The sequence below is a fragment of the Leuresthes tenuis genome, unplaced genomic scaffold (assembly GCF_036924035.1).
Source record: "Leuresthes tenuis unplaced genomic scaffold, fLeuTen1.0.hap1 SCAF_7, whole genome shotgun sequence".
Classification (NCBI taxonomy): domain Eukaryota; kingdom Metazoa; phylum Chordata; class Actinopteri; order Atheriniformes; family Atherinopsidae; genus Leuresthes; species Leuresthes tenuis.
In genome coordinates this window covers 33,114,000-33,138,552 of record NW_027325361.1, presented here as the reverse complement: position 1 = coordinate 33,138,552, position 24,553 = coordinate 33,114,000, and the positions used below count along the sequence as shown (strand labels likewise).

The 24,553-nt window shown below is 42.7% G+C and overlaps 1 protein-coding gene across 2 annotated transcripts in view; it reads left to right on the top strand.

The window, feature by feature from the left end:
- Window positions 1-24,553, top strand: part of kdm4aa (lysine (K)-specific demethylase 4A, genome duplicate a) — a 172,135-nt gene that overhangs the window by 9,947 nt on the left and 137,635 nt on the right. For both annotated transcript variants that reach the window (XM_072390199.1, XM_072390198.1), the window contains exons 3-8: window positions 9,235-9,410; window positions 9,551-9,665; window positions 9,813-10,006; window positions 15,832-15,881; window positions 18,593-18,696; window positions 19,832-19,969. In XM_072390199.1, the coding sequence (XP_072246300.1) occupies window positions 9,235-9,410; window positions 9,551-9,665; window positions 9,813-10,006; window positions 15,832-15,881; window positions 18,593-18,696; window positions 19,832-19,969 (777 nt within the window). The remainder of the gene's footprint in view (window positions 1-9,234; window positions 9,411-9,550; window positions 9,666-9,812; window positions 10,007-15,831; window positions 15,882-18,592; window positions 18,697-19,831; window positions 19,970-24,553) is intronic.

Below are 24,553 nucleotides of genomic sequence, written 5' to 3'. Positions count from 1 at the left end.
CTGTCTGCTCACCGCCTAAGTGTGACCAAAATAGGTGGGGGGACAGGAGAAGAGGGGCCAACCCTGTTTGAACAGAGAGTTGGCGCAATTATGGGTGACACTTCTCTCTCAGTGGTGGTGGGAGCACATGTGGGTGACTCTGATTATCCCCAAGGTAAATACCTGTATTTGTGTAACTCACAACAAACGTGTTCATACAGTAACCTAGTGCAGAAGTGCGCCGGGGAAAAGGCGAGGCTGATTAAGACATTTCACACTTTACACACGGGATTATTAACATTGGCACACAGAGACGATCAGGGGCTTGTTAGAAAGATCTTAAGCTGTAGTTTAACCAGCAAAAAACAGCAAGGTACAAACTTTAACCACCGACTAGTAATGATGCTGTGAAGATGGGATAGAAATTGGGGGCACACATGCACAGTGCACACCACGGGGAATAATATTAGGATAATTACACGAATAAAGTTACTCACCAAGAAGCCACCCATCGCACACAGTGCCAGCTTGTAGTCTGTTCCCAACAATTCTGTTACTGAATGTATGAATTGTGCATTGAACCAGGCCACCTCGCCTCACTGTTGCTAATTGCATTTGTGCATCATAAATAACTTGATATTGATCGAATGGAAATGTTTCCTGATGACATATGCAAAATCATCATGTTATGCCGCTTTTGTAGCAATGTGTGTGCAGTCAATAGCTCCGATTACATTAGGGAAACCAGCTCTCGCTGTAAATTGCGCTTTAATGTTGGCCTGTTCAACTGTATTGTGGGAATTTGATATAACCTGCAGCTAATTCTGTCCCACACGGCTGGCATGGCTTGGCTCAGGGTCGACTGGCACTGTCCCAAGTGGTTGGCCTCTGTTGTGCTCCAACCCCGGCCGCAGCTCTGCGCACAGTTCCAGGATGATTGCCCTGAGGAACCTAAAGCAGCTGATGATTCAGTCACCATCATGTGCCAGCAAATCCTCTCTGTCTCTGAACACACACTCTTTTCGAATTGCACCATTTGCAACGTCTTCCAATATCGCTAAAGCAGCCATTGTATTTAATGGTTAATAGTTGGCGTGAGGCACCGCACATTTCCACGGTCATTTCGCTCTTAATGCATCCGATTGTGCATATGCCACTTTTTTGTGCGTATACCCTTTGTACATGAGGCCCCTGGTCAGTTACCTGACTTTGAGTCCTGTAGTGCAGGGTTCTTCAACCCTGGCCCTCGGGACCCACTGCCCTGCATGTTTTCGATGTTTCCCTCCTCCACCACACCTGATTCAAATGATCAGCTCGTCATTTTCGAAACATAGAAAACATGCAGGGTAGTGGGTCCCGAGGACCAGGGTTGAAGAACACTGCTGTAGTGGTTCTGATGCTGATGCAGTTAATCTAACCTGTGGATGAATGTTAGCACAAAAGAGAACCGAGCAGCACAACAATGCAACATATCATCTTCACAATGTTCTACATTCAGGAATAGCCTTTTAACAGGTCTAATTCCAATGTTCATTATGAACCCAATGATAATACAATAATTAGGGATGCACCGATCCAGCTTTTTTTATTCCGATACCGATTCCGATATCTAGGTTTTGCATATCGGTCGATACTTGATACCAATACAATACTTTTGTTGAATTTACCAACTGTATACCTCACTATGAGGAGGCTTCAGGTTTGACTTAAATATTTGCTAACTAAACTTATCCTAAAATTAAACAAAATAATAGATGTAAATATAAGTAATGAACCATTGTTTATTTGTTTATAAAATGTGTGAACCAGCTGATAATAAAATAAAATAAAATAAAAGTTAGAAGTAAATTTAAATAGATAAAACAGAATAAGTAGCTTTTTTTTTCATACATTCAACGACTCTACACTGAGCTAAAAGTAAACCTCACGGTAATGAATAGAACAATTTAATTGAATTAAAACACAACAGAACAACAATAAAAAACAGAAACACTCATTGAAGGGCTGGACAGGACAGGTTAGGGGCTGGGAAGGGCAGGACCTGCTTGGGCTGGACTGGGCTCAACGGCACATTGTACAGCTGTGGTCAGAGCACCTGATTTTCCTTGACTTTCTGAAAAAGAGGGTTTTTGCTAACCAAGCCAGTCGTAGTGAGTAATGTACTTCTGGTCATTTTCACAAAAATAAAACACCCGTTTTCTTTTATTATAAAGAAAACCATAAGGATGGAATTTGCGCTTTTATTTTATAAACAGGAAGTAAACCTCCCCTCGCTATAGCTCACTTGAAGCCGCCGTAACTCTTTTAAATTACGCTATTGCACCGATAACACGACTTTTAACAAGTTTTAACACGAGCCGAATAATTTACCCTTCAGATTTTTGGAGATTAAACGCGGGCTGGATAGTTTCATTTTGGAAGACAAATGTAGGTCACATAGATGAAAATAAATATCTGTGGCAGCTACGTTAGCTTATTTGTAAAAACTTCAAACCATTTAGAGAACACATCAACACAGATTCAACACACAAGACAAAACAGACCAAAGACAAAGACTCACACAGAATTTTGGGAAAACTTGAGAAGCTTTAGTAAACCATGACTGATTGTTGTATCATCCACCCCCCTGACGAACGAGTCTCATCCATATGTTAATTCTGCCGAACGCCTCCACTGCAGTTTCTCCTCCTGTGTTGCTGTCTGCTGCAGGACAGAAATGGTTGTGGTTAGATTTTATTTTGGGAGCAGCACAGCATCAAGAAAGCAGCCGTTTCATCTCAATGAGGTTTGGGATAATTATTGTCTGAGTATTTAGATAAAATTTCAGCATGATTTGCGTAATACTTGTTACTTAATACTAAATTCTCTTTAATTCTTACCAGTGGCTGTGTTTGGTGATGCTGAGCCATCCACAGACAGTTTAGGATCAGCATTGTTTTTCTGCTCCATTTGAATCAGAAACACTTCATGTGGTACCAACAGTGTGACATCAGAGCTGCTTACAGCATAACGTGACGCAACAGCTTTTCCATACAAATTGGAATTAAAAACAAAGGTTTTATTTCATTTGTTCATTTAACTTTTTCCTTAGCAGTGCCACAGCATCGTGCTTGTGTTGTCAGACATCAAATCTTGTTACCTTGCATGCATGCTTTGACCTAAGGGCCCAGATCAGCTTTGATACTTGTAATAATGTTCTTTGCTCTGAGCAGTTTTGGAATGTTGGCTAAATTGTTCAGGATCCTTTTTGTTTTTCCCTTCACATAATTTAGGCTTTTAATGGCGTAGTTCAAAGCTCTGTGCTTTACCTTACTTCGAGCAGCTCTGGCTTCAGTTTATTCTGTTTTACTTCAGTGCACCAGATTAAACAACGTGGGTCATCATTTATGGAAGTTTTCTAATGAACCAAAACACATGATTAAAACTGTTCTCACAGAACATTTCATTCATCCCATTCAAATCCTCCCACATCCTGCACTTCACACTCATACTCTTAATAGATGAAAAGAAGAATATCTGGATCAGTATGTTTAGTAGATGTTGGGTTTTGTGGGTGGGTTTGAACACTCAAAATCAGTCTAAAAAAAGAATCACTCATCATGAAGTAATTAGCTGTTTCCTTTCCATTTCTTCCTCCTGGCACATACTGTGCACCTCTACAATCAAAATAATCAGCAAACTACCGAGTAGGGGTCCTATAAGGATTCACCTCGACTATGGTGCTGGCATGAGAATGTGAGCATTAACGCTTTAAAGTAGGAAACAACACTGGAATAGTTCATAGATCATATCAACGTTGGCTCTCCTGGTGCCCTTAATTCTCTCAGCCATTGCTTAACCTTGTGCTAAATGAACATCTGCTTACCTCTGTATGAATGCTAACAAACACTGAGAGTCCTCAGTCAGAGAAACTCTGTAAAACACTAAATAAGAAGAACTTCAATGATCCATAAAAATAAGAGGGCAAAATTGAAAACACAGATGGAACACACTGTAGAACTTTAACATCTGGTGGCACCTTGGTAAGGAGAGCGTGAGTTTGGCATCCCTGCAGACTGTACCTGCAACATCTAATATTCTCAAAATCACACACTAACCTATACTTGGATTTCTCTGTTTTACAACTGTTAATATTGGAGTGTCACACTCACTGTGTGTTTTAACCAGGAACTCTGCTTGTATTAATCCAAGCCAATTAGATTAAGTTTTATTCATATTGCTCCAAATCCTAACGAACATCACCTGAAGGCACTTAGTCCCTCAATAATTTTACTCGCCCCTTCTTTGTTTTGTTTTCTGGCTAACTTGGAAATTCTTTTAAACTCTATTCTCTCTTGGTAAGCAGAGTTTTATTTTGGACCACGAATTGTTTGGCACTTGTTTCAGTTGGAAACTTTTGTTGATCCTGTTTTCTTTAATATTGGAAGCTTTATTTTAATAGTTTACCAAAATATACACCCTGGGCAGGACACCAGATTTCTATTTCTAATTCTATTTTGTAAAAAAGTCTCTCCCTCATAAATTGTTCGGGGTCCAATTTGATATCAATATTCGGATTTTGTTTTTCCATTCTGAAGTGTGGCCCTGCCCAGGTATCCACCGGGCCTCTCGCTCCACCCTGCAGAGGCTGGCCTTGGTCGCGCTGAGGGTCAGAGTTTCCTCGTGGTCTTTGGCAAGTGTTTGTACAATGACCAGGTTCATCACAGGTCCAGCATGCTCCTGTTGGTCTTTGCACACCTGTTGCGATTCTCTTAGGCCCCTCAAGGCTGATATAGATGCCCTCCCTCTGAGGTCACTTGTTTTCACTTCCTTCATTCTTTGTGTGACGTTTATTGTTGGATTCACGCACTCTGAGGCCTTTATTCTGCTTGCAATGATCCCAGACTGCAGCTCAAAAAGCATTAAATTCAGTTCCAAATGTTCTGTGGTTCAACATCCAACTGCTGGATAAATGTTCAATGTCCTTTGTGGTGTGAGCCTCCAAAACTGTACACACTGCTTTGGTGTCACCCAAAATCAACGATTTACTTTGTCTCTTCAAAAGAAGCTTGTTCTGCTCCCTCATTGATACTGAGCAGCTGCGCAGGGTGGAGCGTCTGCCTCTGCACATGAAGTCCTGGGCTGAAATTAGAATATCGGCCTGAAATGTTATATCTGGCAGAGTGTATATTTCTCAATATAAAATCAGTATTTTACTTTACTTGTTGTTGTAGTTGAAACAAATTTGATTTCCTAAAGTAAGTTAAATGTTCAAGCTGACACGGATGGATTAATCTACCTTTTCCAATCAGAGCAGCTCAGATCTCTAATTATTTAAGATTTTCTAAAACCCACTCCTTTTCTCAATTTCTGGTTAAGTGGCATCTCTTTAACTCTAAACACTGTTTTATTTCTATTTCACTCATTTTATTCAATGTTTTACTGTTTAATTTAATCAGTATTTCTCTTCAGGGTTAATGACTCAGACACGCTGCAGCTGCCTGTAACTTTCTCTGAGTTTTCCTCTTTCAGAAAGCCATCAGTGATATCTGACTCACATAGCACTCATTTTATTGCTGTTTTTGTTAATATTCTAATAATCTAACTCACTTTAAACTTTTCTGTAAGCACTTTGCTGCTCTGTTAAAGCTTCGGTTGGTAACCTGAATAAAAGTAACTTCTTGTGATATTTCCTAAAACTGTCCCTATGCCTAGGCAGTAAGACATGAGACTTGTAATCTGTAAAAAGAAAAAAAAAACAAAAAAAAAAAGCAGCTCCATTGGTCCCACCTACTGCGATTTTCAAGAATTTACCACGACCAAGATAAAACAACCAATCAGAGCCAGAGCAGTGTCTGACGGAGTCTCTGACATCTGTCAATCACTCCTCAAAACAGCTCTAGTGAAAGCTATGGCGAAGCAACAGCCACCAGCAAAAGAGAAACCTCCCATACCGCCGCTGCCAACAACAGCATATACGGCTAATACAACAAAAAAGAAATGACCGGGGAAGACAAAAAAGCAAAAAAGAAAGAACTCAATCCAGCCCGAGATAAAACAAGGGTAAATATCGGCAGGGAGGAGAGGCTTGGAGGCAGGGAATGAGTGCACCAGAGAGGGAGGGGGGGTGACGTCAAGCTTGTGTTGGTTCAAATTTTCAAGCTAAGTCTGCTCTCTTCTCCATCTTACCAACTATAGCTTTAAGAGAATCTGCTGCAGTTAAATAGTTAAATGGTTCAATAAGATCAAATATAAATACTGATGATAAATATTATCTTTACATCATCTGTCCCTTTACAGGTTGTCAACAGATTGAATGACTTCTTTATGTAAGCTGTTAAAGATCTGACGATGAAATTTTATGATATAATTAACACAAATGCTATAATATCGGATGAATATGATATTGGTTCCTTTAGGATCAGGCAAGTTAATCAATCAGATGTAGTGAAAGGAAACAATAAGTTAAATTCTACAGTTTTTGCTCATGTTTCTGGTAAAAATGTGATGTTGTTGCAGAAGAGCTAACCTCACATTTAGAAACAACATCATCTTAAATTGGTGATCTAACACCATCTGCACCTGAATGTTAGAATGAAAGGTGATCTCACTGAGCAAGAAGCAGAAGAGAAGTATTTGGATCAGCTAAATCTTTAAGTCATGTTAATATGAGCTTTAAAACGATAAAGGCTAACTTTACTGCTTTAAGATGATAAACTGTTTGACATCTGACTGTCTGGCCTCGCTGTTAAATCCATATGATACATTTTCACATGTATCATATGGTTTGACTGTCTGGTCTCAGACCTGCTTCAGGTGGAAATCATAAAGTCTCAGTTAATAAGATATATTTTCTTTTGACAGTTTTCCAATGAAAGGATCAAAGATTTGAAAAGCTCTGCTTGTTTATCAGAAATCTTCCGAACTTTAACTCTGTTTAACCCGAGCTGTTAAATCTTACTTCAGTAACACAATTGTACTAATGTCTAGTTTTAAACATCGTGTTCTTAAGTGGAGTTATTTAAGACATTTTATTGCTTCTTATCTCTTCACTGATACTTGCATTGAAAAGTTTTTTTCAGATTGTCCATGTACTTTGGTATCTCTCCCAATCAAATACATTTTGAAATACATAAATGAATTAGTAATAATAGCTTTTGTAAAAAAATTTAACTTCTATTATTATTGTGAACACTTGTACTAAATAACTATATGTAGCTTTGGTACTCTTTAAGGACAGGCCAATGATCACTCAGAATCTGTAGATAAATGTATTGTTTGGACTGTCCTCATGCTCAGGGCTGAATGAGAGAAGAAGGAAGCAGGGTTGGGATGAGATAATCTTAGGGTGAGAGCATTTATGATAAAGAGAACAACTAACAAACTTAAATTGGGAACACTATGGAGCAACATGATGTTTGGAGGTTATCTGTCATCTGAAAAAGCATTGGGAGCTTTTAAGCTTTGTGATTCATAATTTACTGTGATGCTGCTCAGCTGATCTTCAGTTGGAGACTTTGCTCTCAGGCCAAGCTTCCAACTCTGTTAGTTATTTTCTTTTCTCCTGTGTAGGTCTGTTAGTAGTGACTTTAAAGTTAATGAGGAATAAAAATGATTAATTCCTGTCAGCAAAATTTGGGATCAAATCCACAACACTTCTTCCAAAGACATTTTCTGTCTAATCTTCTGAACTTATCCAACCTTTTCTCCTCTCTGTCAGGCCCACAGTTATCATAGAAAATGTGTTTAAACAAAGACATGAACCTTTTTTATTTCTTTTTTTTTCTTCTATATTTTCCAATAATAAATTCCCCCTACAAATGTGTACTTTTTTTTTTTTTTTTTTTTTTTTAGTTAGTCACACTTGATTGTTCTGAACACAAAAGACTTTAGGGTTTGTTTAGGCTAGGCTCATGTTAATGCTAGCTTGATATTAGGCCAGGTCAGTTTGGAGCAGTCTAGGCTACTGCTGGTGTTAATGTTGATGTTAAACTGTGTTACCTTAGGAGGCCTATGCTCTAGGCTAGACTGAAGCCAATGCTAATTTTATGCTCGGCTAATTTAGGTTGCTGCTATTGTTATTGCTAGTTGGGAGCTAGGTTAATGCTCAAGCTATTTTAATTTTGACTCAAGCTAAGGGCGTTCCCCCAACGTTTGCCCTGCCCAGACGCTTCCGATGGAATCTATGCACAACAACCTTTTACCAATCTAAATGAGATAACAACCGTCACAGCTCTGTAAATTCTGACCAATTAAATATGGACACACCGCCGGCCACACAGGGTCTTATTAACTCCTCCCAATCTGTAATCTAGCAGGCAAAAGACAACTGAACCACACTCTATTCTTCACCTCAAAATGGCATTTTTAACATTCTTATAACAAATTAAGGAATGGACTAAATACAATCTCACAGGCTGGAGAAAGGGAGAAATAAAGTTAGATAAAAGCTTAATTATTATGTTCTAGAAACCTGAGACACTACAACAACATGACAACATAAAAATATGATTGTAACAATTGGCCTCATGCAAGAACCACTCATGCGAAGAGATTTGTTCTTAAGTCGTGCGTACGAGTGGTTTAAGAGAACTTGCACATTCACCAATTTTTTGGAATCTTAAAGGGGAACTCCGGTATTTTTTAACCTAGACCTTATTTCTGGCATGAAATACGTTTATCTACTCACTGAGAACAGTTTGGTAAAAGTCGGCGTCCTTCGGAAGCTATTTAGAACACTCATGATCGGCGTATATCCATATAACGGAGTGAACGGGGCTTAGACGATGCAGCCTCTAAATAAGGCATTATCTGTCTTTATTTCACCAATACTTTATGAATGAATGAACGAACGTGTACTGTAGCTCTGTTAGCTCATAGCTGCTGTTATGTGGCTACTTGCGGCTATATGAGAGCTAACGGAGGGATTTCCACACAGGCACTCTACTGGGACCACTTCATCCACCACTTCAGGGTTCAGTCCGTTTCTTATTCAATTTGTTGCTCATTTTATTTACAGATATTTGTACTTCTATCACACCCTTTGCACTTTCTGTCTCCACTTATAATCCCAAGCCCATTTATTTTAATGCTCATTTGTATGTTTCTCTATCTCATTGTTACGTACCTCTATGCAAGACTGTTTCACACACCATGTGCAAGGGAAGAACCTACTCGAACCAGTGTTTTTGTCTCAATACAACCTAAGAGTTTGAGCCACACTTGTTTCAGCATGGCATAGTATGAGTTTCCGTCAACTATTTTCTTTTCTTGCAGATTATACCACCTAAAGGCTGGAAACCGAGAAAGACATACAGCAACATTGATGACCTGCTGATTCCTGCTCCTATTCAGCAGGTGGTGACAGGCCAGTCAGGACTTTTTACCCAGTACAACATACAGAAGAAGCCAATGACTGTTCACGAGTTCCGCAAGACTTCCAACTTAGACAAGTCAGTTAACACAGTGCCATAGTTTTTACATAGTTTTTTTTACATAGTCTGTACTATAATGACTTAAATCTCCAGTTGAAAAGTCTTCTCTGGACTTTAAGTTGTTTTCATTGAGTATCTTAAAATATTTTGAAATGTAGGTTTTCCAGTCCCAGATATGTGGATTATGATGAGCTGGAGAGGAAGTTTTGGAGGAACCTGACTTTCAACCCTCCACTTTATGGGGCTGATGTCAGTGGGACACTCTATGATCCAGTGAGTTGTTGATGCTTTAAAACCCAGAACCTGCATCTTTTCAACAGACTTTTTCAGTAATATACTTACATAGTCAGCCATGTCTAGTTATTTAATTTTTATAGCATTATAGCAATTTTAAGTGTCCTGTATATCCTTCCTGTGCAGAATGTGACTGAATGGAATGTTGGTCATCTCAACACCATCCTGGACACTGTGCAGAGTGAGAGTGGTATCAAGATTAAAGGAGTCACCACACCATACCTCTATTTTGGAATGTGGAAAAGTGCTTTTGCATGGCACACAGAGGACATGGATCTATACAGCATTAACTACCTGCACTATGGAGAGCCAAAGTCTTGGTACAGTCACTGATAAATCATTGCACTCTGTGAGACAGAAGTGTGTCACACATTAGCTATTTGCACATATGTACTGCAGTCCTGAAGTTTTTTTTTCAGAGTTTTTCAGAGTTTCAGAGGTGCAACATTTAGGGTTGCATGGTATTATGGAATGGATGAAATCAATGTCCAAAACCTTTCCTCCAGACTTCTTGCGGAGGTTACCAAGACAGTTGGTAAGAATTCAGAAATCGCAAGAGCTTGATTAAGGGCAACTGGACTTATTCTTCTTGGACCTTGAAGACATTTCATTTCCCCAGGCAGTTTTACAACCATTCACACCTTGGATCATGTGACCACAACTCGCCCTTTCAGGCAGATAGACAATTCAGAGGTGATAATGACTCAAACAACATGCACATTGGTCAGGGGGTTCAGTGAAACATGACTGCAACAACTCTCTCTGCTTATAAGCTGATACTCCCACCATCTAGTTTAGAACTAAAAAAGCCTTTTTCGGATGAGAGATGAAACGTCTTCAAGATCCAAGAAGAAGTCTTGTTGCTGTTATTCTAGTTCTTAGGATTACCATGACCTTGATGACTGAGAATCTTCATCAACAAGAATTGTGAAACATCACAATTGGCATGTGTGAATAGAGCTGAAAGTTCCCCATAACAATTATGGAAGGTCTGTGAGCTGGTGGAAGTGGAGTCTCTCATTACAGACACGGAGTTCAGACAAACAGTCTATTTAGAATAGAATAGGAAAGTGCTTTATTCATCCCCCAGTGGGGGAAACTCAAATTAGTCAAGTAGCTCAATTTTTTTTATTGTTTATTAGAATAATAATAATAATAATAAATGACTAAATAAATAAATGTGAGAAGAACATGTCAGCAGTCACTGTTAAAAAGCCTTATGGCTGTGGGGACAAAGGACCTCCTGAACCTCTCAGTCCTGCAGCACAGTGAGATGAGCCTCTCACTGCAGCTGCTCCTCTGACCTGCCAGTATGCTGTGGAGAGGATGTTTATTATTCTCCAAAACAGAATATAATTTCCTCCTCATCCGTTGCTCCCCCACAGCACTGAAAGGGTTTAGCCTTCTGCCTACTATAGAACTGGCCTTTTTGACCAGTTTGTCAGGAGCAAACGGTTCTTTTTGGTCCAGCCATTGAAGGACTCCACAAGGTCCCTGTACTCCTTCACCTGTCCACCGCGCACACATGCCACAACAGTCGTATCATCAGAATACTTCTGTATGTGGCAGGACTCTGAGTTATACCTGAAGTCCGATTTGTACAGGGTGAAAAGAAAAGGAGCCACCTAGGAGCTTCACCTAGAAGCTTATCTTTCATTATGGGATGCTGTATGGTGTTGAAGGCACTGGAGAAGTCAAAGAACATGATTCTCACATATGAACCAGGCACATCCAGATAAGCATATGTCCGATGCAGCATGTACAGAATCGTGTCTTCCACATCTGTGTGTTTCTGGTAGGCAAACTTGGGGTCAAGATCCTCAGCAACCTGCAATCTCATGCGGCGAACAAGGAGTCTCTCCAAGGTCTTCATGATATGAGATGTCAAAGCCACCGGTCTGTAGTCATTCAGCTCCACCGGTTGCCCTAATTTGGGCACCGGTATGAGACAAGAAGTTTTTCACAGCACCGGGACTTTTTCCATCTGAAGGCTCATATTGAAGAGCCTATGAAGAAACTGCTAGTTGACCATTGCCTCAGAAGCCTTGGAAAGACTCCATCTGGGCCTGCAGCCTCCCTGACTGAAGTCTTCTGAGCTCAGCTCCAACCTTCTCCACAGTTAGACACAGAGGTTGTAGCAGAGGGATGGCAACAGGAGTGATGTGTCTATCAATCATAGAGATGGGGGTGGGGGGTGCAGCTGGACAGAGGAGAGCTAGTGGTGGGAGTTGCCACAGATGTGGATGTGCAGCTGGGCTCAGGATGCCAGGCGGTGGAAGCTGCCGCAGAGGTGGAGGGGTAGCTGGACTCAGGGATGCCTGGTGGTGGAAGCTGCCGCAGAGGTGGAGGGGTAGCTGGACTCAGGATGCCTGGTGGTGGAAGCTGCCGCAGAGGTGGAGGGATAGCTGGACTCAGGATGCCTGGTGGTGGAAGCTGCCGCAGAGGTGGAGGGATAGCTGGACTCAGGATGCCTGGTGGTGGAAGCTGCCGCAGAGGTGGATGTGCAGCTGGGTTCAGGATGCCTGGTGGTGGAAGCTGCCGCAGAGGTGGAGGGATAGCTGGACTCAGGATGCCTGGTGGTGGAAGCTGCCGCAGAGGTGGATGTGCAGCTGGGTTCAGGATGCCTGGTGGTGGAAGCTGCCACAGAGGTGGAGGGATAGCTGGACTCAGGATGCCTGGAGGTGGAAGCTGCCGCAGAGGTGGAGGGATAGCTGGATTCAGGATGCCTGGTGGTGGAAGCTGCCGCAGAGGTGGAGGGATAGCTGGGTTCAGGATGCCTGGTGGTGGAAGCTGCCGCAGAAGTGGAGGGATAGCTGGACTCAGGATGCCTGGTGGTGGAAGCTGCCGCAGAGGTGGATGTGCAGCTGGGTTCAGGATGCCTGGTGGTGGAAGCTGCCGCAGAGGTGGAGGGATAGCTGGACTCAGGATGCCTGGTGGTGGAAGCTGCCGCAGAGGTGGATGTGCAGCTGGGTTCAGGATGCCTGGTGGTGGAAGCTGCCGCAGAGGTGGAGGGATAGCTGGACTCAGGATGCCTGGAGGTGGAAGCTGCCGCAGAGGTGGAGGGATAGCTGGATTCAGGATGCCTGGTGGTGGAAGCTGCCGCAGAGGTGGAGGGATAGCTGGACTCAGGATGCCTGGAGGTGGAAGCTGCCGCAGAGGTGGAGGGATAGCTGGATTCAGGATGCCTGGTGGTGGAAGCTGCCGCAGAGGTGGAGGGATAGCTGGACTCAGGATGCCTGGTGGTGGAAGCTGCCGCAGAGGTGGATGTGCAGCTGGGTTCAGGATGCCTGGTGGTGGAAGCTGCCGCAGAGGTGGAGGGATAGCTGGACTCAGGATGCCTGGTGGTGGAAGCTGCCGCAGAGGTGGATGTGCAGCTGGGTTCAGGATGCCTGGTGGTGGAAGCTGCCGCAGAGGTGGAGGGATAGCTGGACTCAGGATGCCTGGTGGTGGAAGCTGCCGCAGAGGTGGATGTGCAGCTGGGTTCAGGATGCCTGGTGGTGGAAGCTGCCACAGAGGTGGAGGGATAGCTGGACTCAGGATGCCTGGAGGTGGAAGCTGCCGCAGAGGTGGAGGGATAGCTGGATTCAGGATGCCTGGTGGTGGAAGCTGCCGCAGAGGTGGAGGGATAGCTGGGTTCAGGATGCCTGGTGGTGGAAGCTGCCGCAGAAGTGGAGGGATAGCTGGACTCAGGATGCCTGGTGGTGGAAGCTGCCGCAGAGGTGGATGTGCAGCTGGGTTCAGGATGCCTGGTGGTGGAAGCTGCCGCAGAGGTGGAGGGATAGCTGGACTCAGGATGCCTGGTGGTGGAAGCTGCCGCAGAGGTGGATGTGCAGCTGGGTTCAGGATGCCTGGTGGTGGAAGCTGCCGCAGAGGTGGAGGGATAGCTGGACTCAGGATGCCTGGAGGTGGAAGCTGCCGCAGAGGTGGAGGGATAGCTGGATTCAGGATGCCTGGTGGTGGAAGCTGCCTCAGAGGTGGAGGGATAGCTGGACTCAGGATGCCTGGTGGTGGAAGCTGCCGCAGAGGTGGATGTGCAGCTGGGCTCAGGATGCCTGGTGGTGGAAGCTGCCGCAGAGGTGGATGTGCAGCTGTGCTCAGGATGCCTGGCAGTGGAAGCTGCCGCAGAGGTGGAGGTACAGCTGGGCAGTGGAAGCAGTATAGAGGAAGCAGCTGTGGGGGTGGAGGGAGCAGCAGCAGAGGTGGAAAAAGCCACACTATCAAACCTGTTGTAATATTGGTTAACAGTATTAGCTGTCATCACTTCCACAGACTGAGAGTTTTTCAGTCTGTATCCAGTGATGGTCCTCATGCCCCTCCACACCTCCTTGGTGTTATTGTTCTCCAGCTGTCTCTCTACCTTTTTCTTGTACTACACCTTAGACGTAGTGTCTTTTTAAGCTCCCGTTGTACTTTCCTCCGCCTTTCTCCATCCCCATTCTGGAACGTCATCTTTTTCTGGTTCAGGAGGTCTTTGATGTCACTGGTGATCCATGGTTTATTATTAGGATAGCACCTTACAGTCCTCACTGGAATCACAGTGTCCCTACAGAAGTTAATGTAGTCAGTGATGGTGCTGGCCCTCCTTTCCATGTCAATGTCCATTTCTTCTTCCTCCAGCAGTCCAGCCCAGTCTGTGACATTAAAGCAGCCTCTCAGTGCATCACATGCCTTTGGTGACCACTACCTGAAAGATCTGGTAATAACAGGAAGTCTTTGTACACAAGGTCAGTATGTGGGTTGTAGATAGACCATGATGTGATCAGATCTACCCAGTGGTGGAAGAGACACTGCCCTGTAAGCCTCCTTCACGTTAGCATAAAACAGATCTAGGTCAGGTCTTGTCTCCACGTGTTGAACAGTCCACATACTGTACAAAGCCAGTTAGGCAGGAGGATAGAGAGACATGGTTGAAATCCCCTGTGATAGCAATGAATTCCTCAGGATGCTGGGTCTGTATCCTAGCAACGGCGTCATGCATGACATCACACGCCGTTGTTGGTGCTGCCCTCGGTGGAATGTAAACAACAATGACGATTGTATATGGGAACTCTCTGGGTGCAGAGAACGCACGGAAACCAACTGACAGCAGTTCAATGTCTGGACAACATATTCTCTCCTTAACGGTCACATTGCGGGGGTTAACCCATCTCTGATTAAAAATCAGGATAATACCCCTGCCTTTCCGCTTACCGCTCGTACTCCGGTCACGATCCGCTCATATGGCTGTGCAGCCGGGTATGTCCACACATGAGTCTGGTGTGTTGTTGTTCAGCCAGGACTCAGACAGACAGATCAAACTGCTCTCCTTATACAGCTGTTGTTTCCGCACAAGCGCCTCTAGCTCATCACACTTGTTTGGTAGCCAGTTAGAATTTCCCATAGTCACCGAGGGCAGAAAAGGCTTGTACATCCCCCTCCAGTTGTGCATCTTTGCCTTTCGTTTTGCATCCTGCATCAACGGTACAGCTTTTTTTTTTTTAGCTTGGTCGGAATTGGATGTATAATTCCGCGTCCAATCCTTGACAGTACCAACAGTTCTTCTTTTGTGTACACTGCTCTAGTACTGGTAGCAGTGCACATTGTCAAAAAATAAAAATAAAAACAGTAAATAAAAAGCAGATCACTAAAAAAGTTTAGATTAAAAACTTAAATTACATATAATTATATCAACTACGAACAAAAATGAGGGCTACACAGACTTGCTGCCGATAAGGCCAGCGCATAGCAACGGTTCAGAATATTTTGAATATGTATTTTGCTCTGGAACCCTCCTAACTCTGTGGAATGACCTGGAAGTGTCAGGAATCTAAAATCTACCTCAGTATAGGATAACTTTGCACTTGTTGAGAGAACCATCTTAAAAGGTTTTGAGCATGAACTTGCCATTCAACAGACCCTTTTCCGTATCCATTTTAGTTTGGCATCCACAGGATCAGGCTCCATTCCTAATTTGAAGTTGTAGCAACTTTAGCTATTTTTTCTAAGTTAGAAATAATTTTTTAATGGCCGCGTAGTGTTCTCGAAAAACAGCCAACCATAAACGATCTCAGATTATGTGGGCAGTTTTGTGGCGTAAGAGGTGATCTTACTCCAGTATTACAATTCTTATCATATTTGATTAATTTTTAAATGTGTTGATCCTCAGGTATGTTGTTCCACCTGAGCATGGAAGAAGACTGGAACGGCTTGCCAAGGGTATGTTTGGGGAACTTGCAGGGTTGTTTTTAACAAAGCATACTTCATGTCGCATACTTAGTCTTTTAATCAGTTCAGTTGATTTTTATAGCACATATTTACAACAAAAAGCTACTTCAAGGCACATGATTTTTTTCTTCTATTTTTTCTTTGTACAATAGTGGTACATTAGTTGGAGATTTTGCAGTAGCTCCAGGCATTCATACATGGGTTTTTCAAAGGTTTTTAAATTCTGATGTGGATACTGTGCTTCCTTCCACTTCTGAGCAACAGGAGAGTTATTTTACACAGATGAGCAGCTTATTTCTAATTTCCAAAGTCCTACGACGTCCCAAAGTGACACACCGAGTCCTCGACAAGTTGTAAAGCATGTCGGGGTGGTGAAAAATGGAGAGCAAAGAGGAACAAAGTCCAACTATTTTTCCCTTGTTTGTCATAGGGGTGTGAAGTCTATGTCAAATAAAATGAACTACGGTATTTTTCGGGCTATAAAGCGCAGCGGGTTATAAGCCGCAATATCAATGATTGACTGCTAACGGGTCTATTTTCATACATAAAGCGCACCGGGTTATAAGGCGCAGTAAATGAAACAAAAGTCAGATAAGTCAAACTTTATTCAACTCACTTGTTGTACTGCACGACTGATAGCGTTGAGTTTGAAATCCACTTCGTAATCATGTCTCTTAACAGGAGCCATTTTTGGGACAGCGGGTATAGAAAATGAATGAATGAATGAATGCACACACCTTAATGTTGAAGCACAGATCGTATTACTCTGCGAGGCTCGTGACTACGGTGGCCATAATGCTCAATCCATCAAGCAGTGCAGCTTCGCAGCTTACCAAGGCCGTGCTAAAACATTTTGACAGGTTTTTGAGCGCCGTGTACCACATAAAATCGGTTGTAGGTCAGAAAGCACAACCAGGATTGTGGCGCACCACATTTTAAGGCGCACTGTCGACTTTTGAGAAAATGAAAGGATTTTAAGTGCGCCTTATGGTCCGAAAAATACGGTACTTTGGAGCATGGAGGGCAGGAAAGCAATACCAGGAATGCAGTATTGTGTTTCACTAAGACATGGCTGCATGAGCACATTCCAGATGGCAACGCTTTCATCTTGCTCTTTGTTTGCCATCTTTCTCCAATGCCTTAGTTTTGTTGTTGTTGGCGGTGAAGACGTCAACAGGAAGCGGCTCTATTAGCCATAGCTGAAATGGTTGCAGCGCCACTTATCCACTGTTGTGTTGCATGCTTTGTGCCAGTGATTCGATTCATTCACCGCCATGTAACAAAGGATAATTACCCTTGCTTAGATAAGGAGCATAACCCAACTATAGATATAATCGAGTTAATCTCATCATGTAGACCCACTGTATGTTTGGGACTAAACGGATGTAAGAAAACTGTCTATCAGGGAGTGTGGACTCAATGGACAAAAGGTCATGTGGCCTGATGGGTCCAGACTGAGTGTGCATCTGTTTTTTGACCAGGTACTATGTATTTCCCCAAACCTAAATTTCTTGAGTTATTTCTCTTATTAGGCAAATTGCTTGGTTGTTCCAGTCAAGTTGTGCTATTTCAAATATCAACCAGTTGTATGTGGCTTTCATTAGACCCCGAAGTGTAAACGTTACAAAGCAGATCTGGATTTAGAAGCACATTTGAGAATTCTTTCATTGTAGAAGCCTTTAACATGATTTTGCTCCATGTAAGAAGCTCTAGAAAATACATGTGAACGTTTTCACAATTGCTTGGATTATGCTGACAGCTTGTGCTGTCAGACGAGCATGCAGGAAAGCAGAGCGCAGTGGAAGAAGGATAAACTGCTAGTGTCTTTTGACCTAATGAGGGAATGCTGGCAGCGTTACCAAAGTATTGTAAAGACTGAGAAAAACAAATATTTCTCTGATATTGTCACCACCAACTGTCATAAACCTTGTTATTTTTAAGACTAATAACTTGATTCTTAATGTTCCACAGTCTACCAGTTTAGAAGCTACTCCTGCAATCTGTGAGAAAAGTCCACTGAAGCACTTATCCCATCTTTTTCATATGACCCATCTATCATTGTCTGCTCCTCTGCTGTTTTTAATTGTTTTGAGTCTGAGTCACTTTCATTTTTAAAAGACATTATTGGTCATCTTAAACTCTCAGGTTAGCCCCACATCTTCTTGAAGAGTTTTTCCCTAGTGTTGGATCCTCCATCCTGGATATATATCCTGGATACTCTAGTGCTGTTCCTGTGGAACACCTGTTCCTGTGTTGCTCCAAAATGTCTGGGCTGATTGAGAGTGAGGGGACAGAGAGGACCCAAATTTATTTAAAAAAGGCAGATAAACATTAATTTAAAATAATAATCTATAGTTTAACCTCTGAAACAGAAGCTGAAAAGTAAAACTGTTTTTGTTGACAGTTTCCCAGCCAACTGTCAGGTTTTAGAAAGACTTTTTGTAAAACAAAGAACTATGTTTTTCACAGCACTGTGTCTCCACTCTCAACATACTGCCAGTTCAGTTGTTTCTGCTTTGACGGCTCAAATATTCTCTCGGTGAGCCTTTGTGATATACAGAAAGTTACTCAAAGGCTTTAACATGTTATTATTTAGTGGTTATTACATGGGTATATTCCATGTGACAGTTTCACTTTAAATGTATTAACCCAACCATGCTGTCAGTTTCACTTACAATCTGAATGGTTTCCTGCTTGTACAGGTTTTTTTCCTGGGAATGCACAGAGCTGTGAAGCCTTCTTACGGCATAAAATGACTTTAATTTCACCCTCAATCCTGAAAAAGTATGGAATACCGTTTGACAAGGTAATGTCTCATTTACTCATTTGTGTTGAAGTCATTCTGATAAAACGAAGTAATGTTATCATATATTTTTTTTGTTTACTTATTCATGTCGCATGCATCAGACTTATCAGATTTTTACGAGGCATCATGCTGTGTTTAGTTTTTGGTAACTTCTCAATGTTTCATGTAAATCTTTGGTCTTCAAAACAGACAGATACTGTTTGTCAGAGTAAAGCTGCGACATTGCTCATTGCACTGGTCACTGCATAATTAAGTTGTGATATCAGAGCAATGCCATAACCATTTATATCAAGTGTGCTGGACTCTTGTTGTTGATGTGTCAGCTTTAAGGTGTATCTTTAGGTATTTTGTTATTTGTGTTCCAAAGACATGAGTTGCTCATATTTTTTTTTTTTTTAAAAAGATGTTAAAAATGATGAGGTAAAATGGGTTGACAAATCAAATCAAATTTTATTTATATGGCACCTTTCATAAAAGCAACACAAAGTGCCTCACAGAGGCTAAAAACAACAATGATAGAACATACCAACCAACAATAACAATAATAACAACATACCAACAATAATGTAGCTTCCAGCTGCTATCATTTTTCATATTTTACTCTGAAATTGTAAGAAATTGAATGAAGAATCAAAAAGATAATCCTTTTTAAAACCTTGAAAGAGTATTTTTAAGTCAGTGGCTTTTGGAAATAAGCCGAAGCTATTCAAAGCAACATGTTTTTTTTTTGTTTTTTTTTTTTAACTTTTTGATATCTCCATAAATCACTTAATACCAAGTTAACATTAGTTACCATTACACGTGGGTATTTCATGAGAATGAAGTGACCGGACATGAGCACACATGACTAAGTGTCACACGACCAACACTTGTATAAATGAGTTAATCTATTTACATGATTTTTGCTGCGTAACATAAGAGAGATTGCAGTGGTAAGATAGTCTGCACCTGTGGTGAAGCAAAACAACACTAACCTTTCACAATATTATCATACAATGTCCTTTTTACATGTCAGATCACTACAAGCTGAAAACAGATGATAAAGTCATTAAAATATTATATGATTATATTTACATGACAAACTTTGGAAATAGAATCAAAGCTCTTGTAATTCCATCTGTTGTGTTTCTGACAGGTCACCCAGGAGGCTGGGCAGTTCATTGTGACATTCCCATTTGGCTATCATGCTGGTTTCAACCACGGCTTCAATTGTGCTGAGTCCACCAACTTTGCCATGCAGCGATGGATTGATTATGGAAAACGATCAACTCTGGTATGGAGAACTGTCTGACAGCAATAAAGAAATAATGATTGTCGAGCACCACGTGCAAAGGCTTTTTACAGGTGTATATTTTTAACATACCTGTGAAGCAGTAAGCATTCATTATATTCATGATTACATTGAAGAATTTTTATTTTCGTTTCTTATTATTGTTTTATTTGCACACAAGAACTGATTGGTTCTTCATTTTATACAGTTAATATGCAGTTAAAAACCTGCATCCACAGTTTTCAAGATTAAAAGCTGAACTTAAATTATCTACCAGCAGCAAATCCATCCGGATATTTTTCAGCAAAGGCTGTATAATTATTCTGGAATGTCTTGCAACATTTGACTTTTTGTTTGCAGGTTTCTCACCACATATTAAACAGAATGGTAAACCAGTCTCGTCAGCAGTGAAAGCAAATGAATCTGCCCACGTAGCATCAAGCGTTCTGTTTTCTTCAGAAACTTTTCTTTTTCTTGAATTTATCCATGGTTGGATAAATCCCCATCCCCATACATAAAAGCTAGGGAAGAAAGTTAAGATTAAAAGTTACTCAAGCCAGCTTTTGATATTTTGCTGTATGACCAAGTTATACACATGCAAAATGTATCTTGCTAGCTGTCAAGATATTAAATGGTGCAAAACTTAAATTTCCTAATGTATATTAACTTGAGATGCATAACCTTAGTTTTCAGCAGTGCCCTGTTTACCTGTACCCAATTTGGCAAATGTGTGTGCTGTAAAATTGTGTTTACAGGGTTAGGGTTAGTTTTTTGTTGCAAACAGTTTAACAGATCTGTAGCAAAATTTGTTCACATCATTATTAGACATTCATAAGGTAAATCATTACTGTTGGTGATTGGACAAAGTGGGTGTGGCTTCTGAACAAAAAAAAACAAAGTTGTGCTTGTCTTGCTTAAAGAAATCGTTAAAAATCACCTGTTTGTTGTTTAGGGCTAAAACTTTCACTGCAGATTCCTTCAGTCATGACAAACATTTCAGCTCCAACTTTTTTTTCTCCAATTTTGAATCATAATTTTCCAAATTATGCAAATATTGTTAAAAATATTTCTCCATACGTCAACACTTAAATCTGAGTCTGAGGGAGGAGGAGAGGTGGGGCCAAGTCTCATAGATTGTGGCCTGTTGGAGAGACAATCCTTTGTCCAGGGGCAGCTGTAAATCCAGGAGTTTATTGATCAGGATGTCTGGGATGATGGTGTTGAAAGCTGAGCTGTAATCTATGAAGAGCAGTTTTAAAGTCAAAGTCATCTTTATTGTCAGCTTTATTCTGCAATACATCCACAGACATACTGAGAATTGAAATTTCGTGACTCTCAGTCTCCCGAACAACACAGAATAAAGCAAGCAAGTCTTAATATAAGATAAAGTAAATGTAAAAATATAAACAGTGAAGACATGAAACATTTTCAGCTTGTAAAGTGCATGAGTGCATAAGCTCTTCGTCAGACTCTGCAGTCTCCTCCGACGGCAGCAGGCTGAAGAGGTTGTGTATCATGGATGGATGGGTGGTGGGGTCTCCCACGATGCGGTTGGCTTTGCGGGTGTTGTACAACTCTTGGGGGGTGTTGTGGTGGTGGTGCCTATGATCTTCCCCGCTGCTCTCACGATGTGCTGAAGGGACCTGCGGCAGGTTCCGTACCACATCGTGATGCGCTCTCCTGAAGTCTCTTTTGTCTTCTCCACATTCAAGGAGAGATTGTTGTGCCTGCACCATGAGGTCATTCCTGTAGTTTGTCCACGGTTGTGTCGTCCGCAAACTTGATGAGAAGGTTGAAGTTGTGCAGCGGTGTGTAGTTGTGGGTCAGCAGGGAGAAGAGGAGGGGGCTCAGCACACATCTCTGGGGGGCACGCCTGGAGTTTCGTCATTTTAGAAGCAAGGCCACCTGGCCTTTTGTGTTGTCAATTTTTTGAGGGCACCAAGGCCATAAAATAAAACAATGATTTTAAGTCCACGTCCATTCTGTATTTAATTTAAGAAATAATGACATTTCTGAGGAAGATTGGAGTCTCAGTTGAAACTGTCAAGCAGGTAAAGAAACCTCTACTATACTTTTTGATGTCTGAAGATCAGACACAGGCCATGACACCTGTGTCACGCTGGATCCTTAATCAGAGTCACTAGACACGTTTGAAGATGGGAATGGGGAGTCAGGGAGATTTACAGTGCATGTTTTGGGGTTCTTTGGACTATATGGATGAATGTTTGGCCTCTTTTTGTTGATGCCAGCTGCCCACCATCTTGCCACAGATTTTTGGCTTTGATAATCTGTAGGAGCACAACCCTGTGATGTGATGAGGAGGAGGTCTTCAACGGTGGATGTATGCAGGCTTATGTGCCAGTCTCCTTGCATTCTCTTCATGACTGAGAACTGCCGCTGTACTTGAGAGGCAGAGACAGGGAACATCAAGATTATTTTTAGCATCTAGCAAAAAAATTAGCAAATTTAGCAAAAAATATTAAAGAAGTAACTGTAGAAATTAAATGTTTTGTACAACTATGAATTTTTTATAAATGTAAAGTGACCCTAGAACTAGCAGAAGTTCCATCACTGAGAGCTGTTGTACAGCCCGATGGCCAGAGGGACAAAAGAGTTATTGAGTCTGTTGGTGGAGCAGAATTGAGACAGCAGTCTGCCACTGAACACACTCCTCTGCCTGATGAAGGTGTTGTGCTGAGGGTGGTGGGCTTTGTCCAGTATGGACAGCATTTTGTTCAGAGTCCTTCTCTCTGCCACTGTCACCAGAGTCCAGCTCTGTGCCCACCACTGAGCCAGCTCTCTTCACCAGTCTGTCCAGTCGGGCAGAGTCCCTCTTCTTGCTGCTACCTCCCCAGCCAACCACAGCGTAGAAGAAGACGCTGGCCACCACTGACTGGTAAAACATCTGCAGCAGTTTTTTGCAGATGTTGAAGGACCCCAGCCTTCTCAGGAAGTAGAGACGGCTCTGTCCTTTCCTGTGTACAGAGTCTATGTCCAGTCCAATCTGTCATCCAGCTGCAGCCCCAGATATTTGTATGTCCTGACCACCTCCACATCGACCCCCTCGATGGACACAGGTTGGAGCTGTGGTTTCTTCCTTCTGAAGTCCACCACCATCTCCTTAGTCTTGGAGGTGTTCAGCTGTAGGCGGTTGGACATGCACCACCCCACAAAGTCCTCAACCAGGCTCCTGTACTCCCCCTCCCGTCCATCCTTGACACAGCCAACTATTGCAGTGTCATCTGAATATTTCTGTGTGTGGCAGAACCCAGAGTTGTACTGGAAGCCAGACGTATACAAGGTGAAGAGGACAGGAGAGAGCACAGTCCCCTGTGGTGCTCCGGTGCTGCTAACTACAGTGTCCGACGTGCAGTCCTTCAGTCTGACACACTGTGGTCTCTCTGTGAGGTAGTCTGTAATCCATCTCACCAAGTGTGAGTCTACTCTCATCTCTGTCAGCTTGTCTCAGCAGGAGGGGCTGGATTGTGTTGAAAGCGCTGGAGAAATCAAAGAATATGATTCTCACAGCACCACTCTCCTTGTCCAGGTGAGAGTAAACGCTGTGTAGCAGATAAAGGATGGCATCCTCCATGCCCACCTTCTCCTGGTATCCAAACTGCAGTGGGTCCTGTGCGTGGAGGACCTGGAGTCTGAGGAGATGAAGAGAAGATCTTCATGATGTGTCATGTTAGTGCCACTGGTCTGAAGTCACCCGGGTCCCTGGGGTGTTTTATCTTCGGAACAGGGATGAGACACGGGGACCCTCCCCAGCTGCAGGCTCAGGTTGAACACATGCTGAAGCGGCTCCCCCAGTTCAGCAGAACAGGCCTTGGGCATCCTTGGACACACTTTGTCCGGGCCTGCTGCTTTCCCTGGACGCAGCCTCCTCAGCTCTCTGCTCACCTGCTCCTTGGTGATAGTGAGGGGTTGAACTGTCTGTTGTGGTGGGGAGGGGGTTGAACTGTTCGTGGGTGTGGCGGTGCTCCGCCGTCTGAAATGATGATGGACGTGATGGGGGTGTGAAGGGTGTGAAGTGGGCAGTCACTGGCTGTGTGAGCTGGAGTATGAAACCTGTTAAAAAAAAACAGGTTTAGCTGGTTTGCTTTCCCAGCATTGCCCTCGTCTGTGCTGCTGCCCTTCTTCTTGCAGCCTGTGATGGTTTTCATGCCATCCCAGACCTCCCTCGTGTTGTTCCATCACAGCTTCTGTTCCACCTTCCTTCTTTGTTCCTCCTTTGCCTCTCTCAGCTGGACCTTGAGTTCCTTCTGTATGCGCTTCAGCTCTTCTCTGTCATCATCCTTGAATGCCCTCTTCTTCCGGTTAAGGATGTCATTGCCATCACTGGTGATCCAGGGTTTGTTGTTAGAGAAGCAGCGTACAGTTTTAATTGGAATCACAATGTCCATACAGAAGTTCAGGTAGTCAGTAGTGCAGTGGCTGACCCCCTTGATGTCCTCATCATGTGTGTCCTGCAGGACGTTCCAGTCAGTAGATTCAAAGCAGTCCCTCAGAGTCTCCATTGCCCAGGAGACCATTTCCTGAAACAGCGTGTGATTGTGGACTGTCTCTGGATATTTGGCTTGTAGT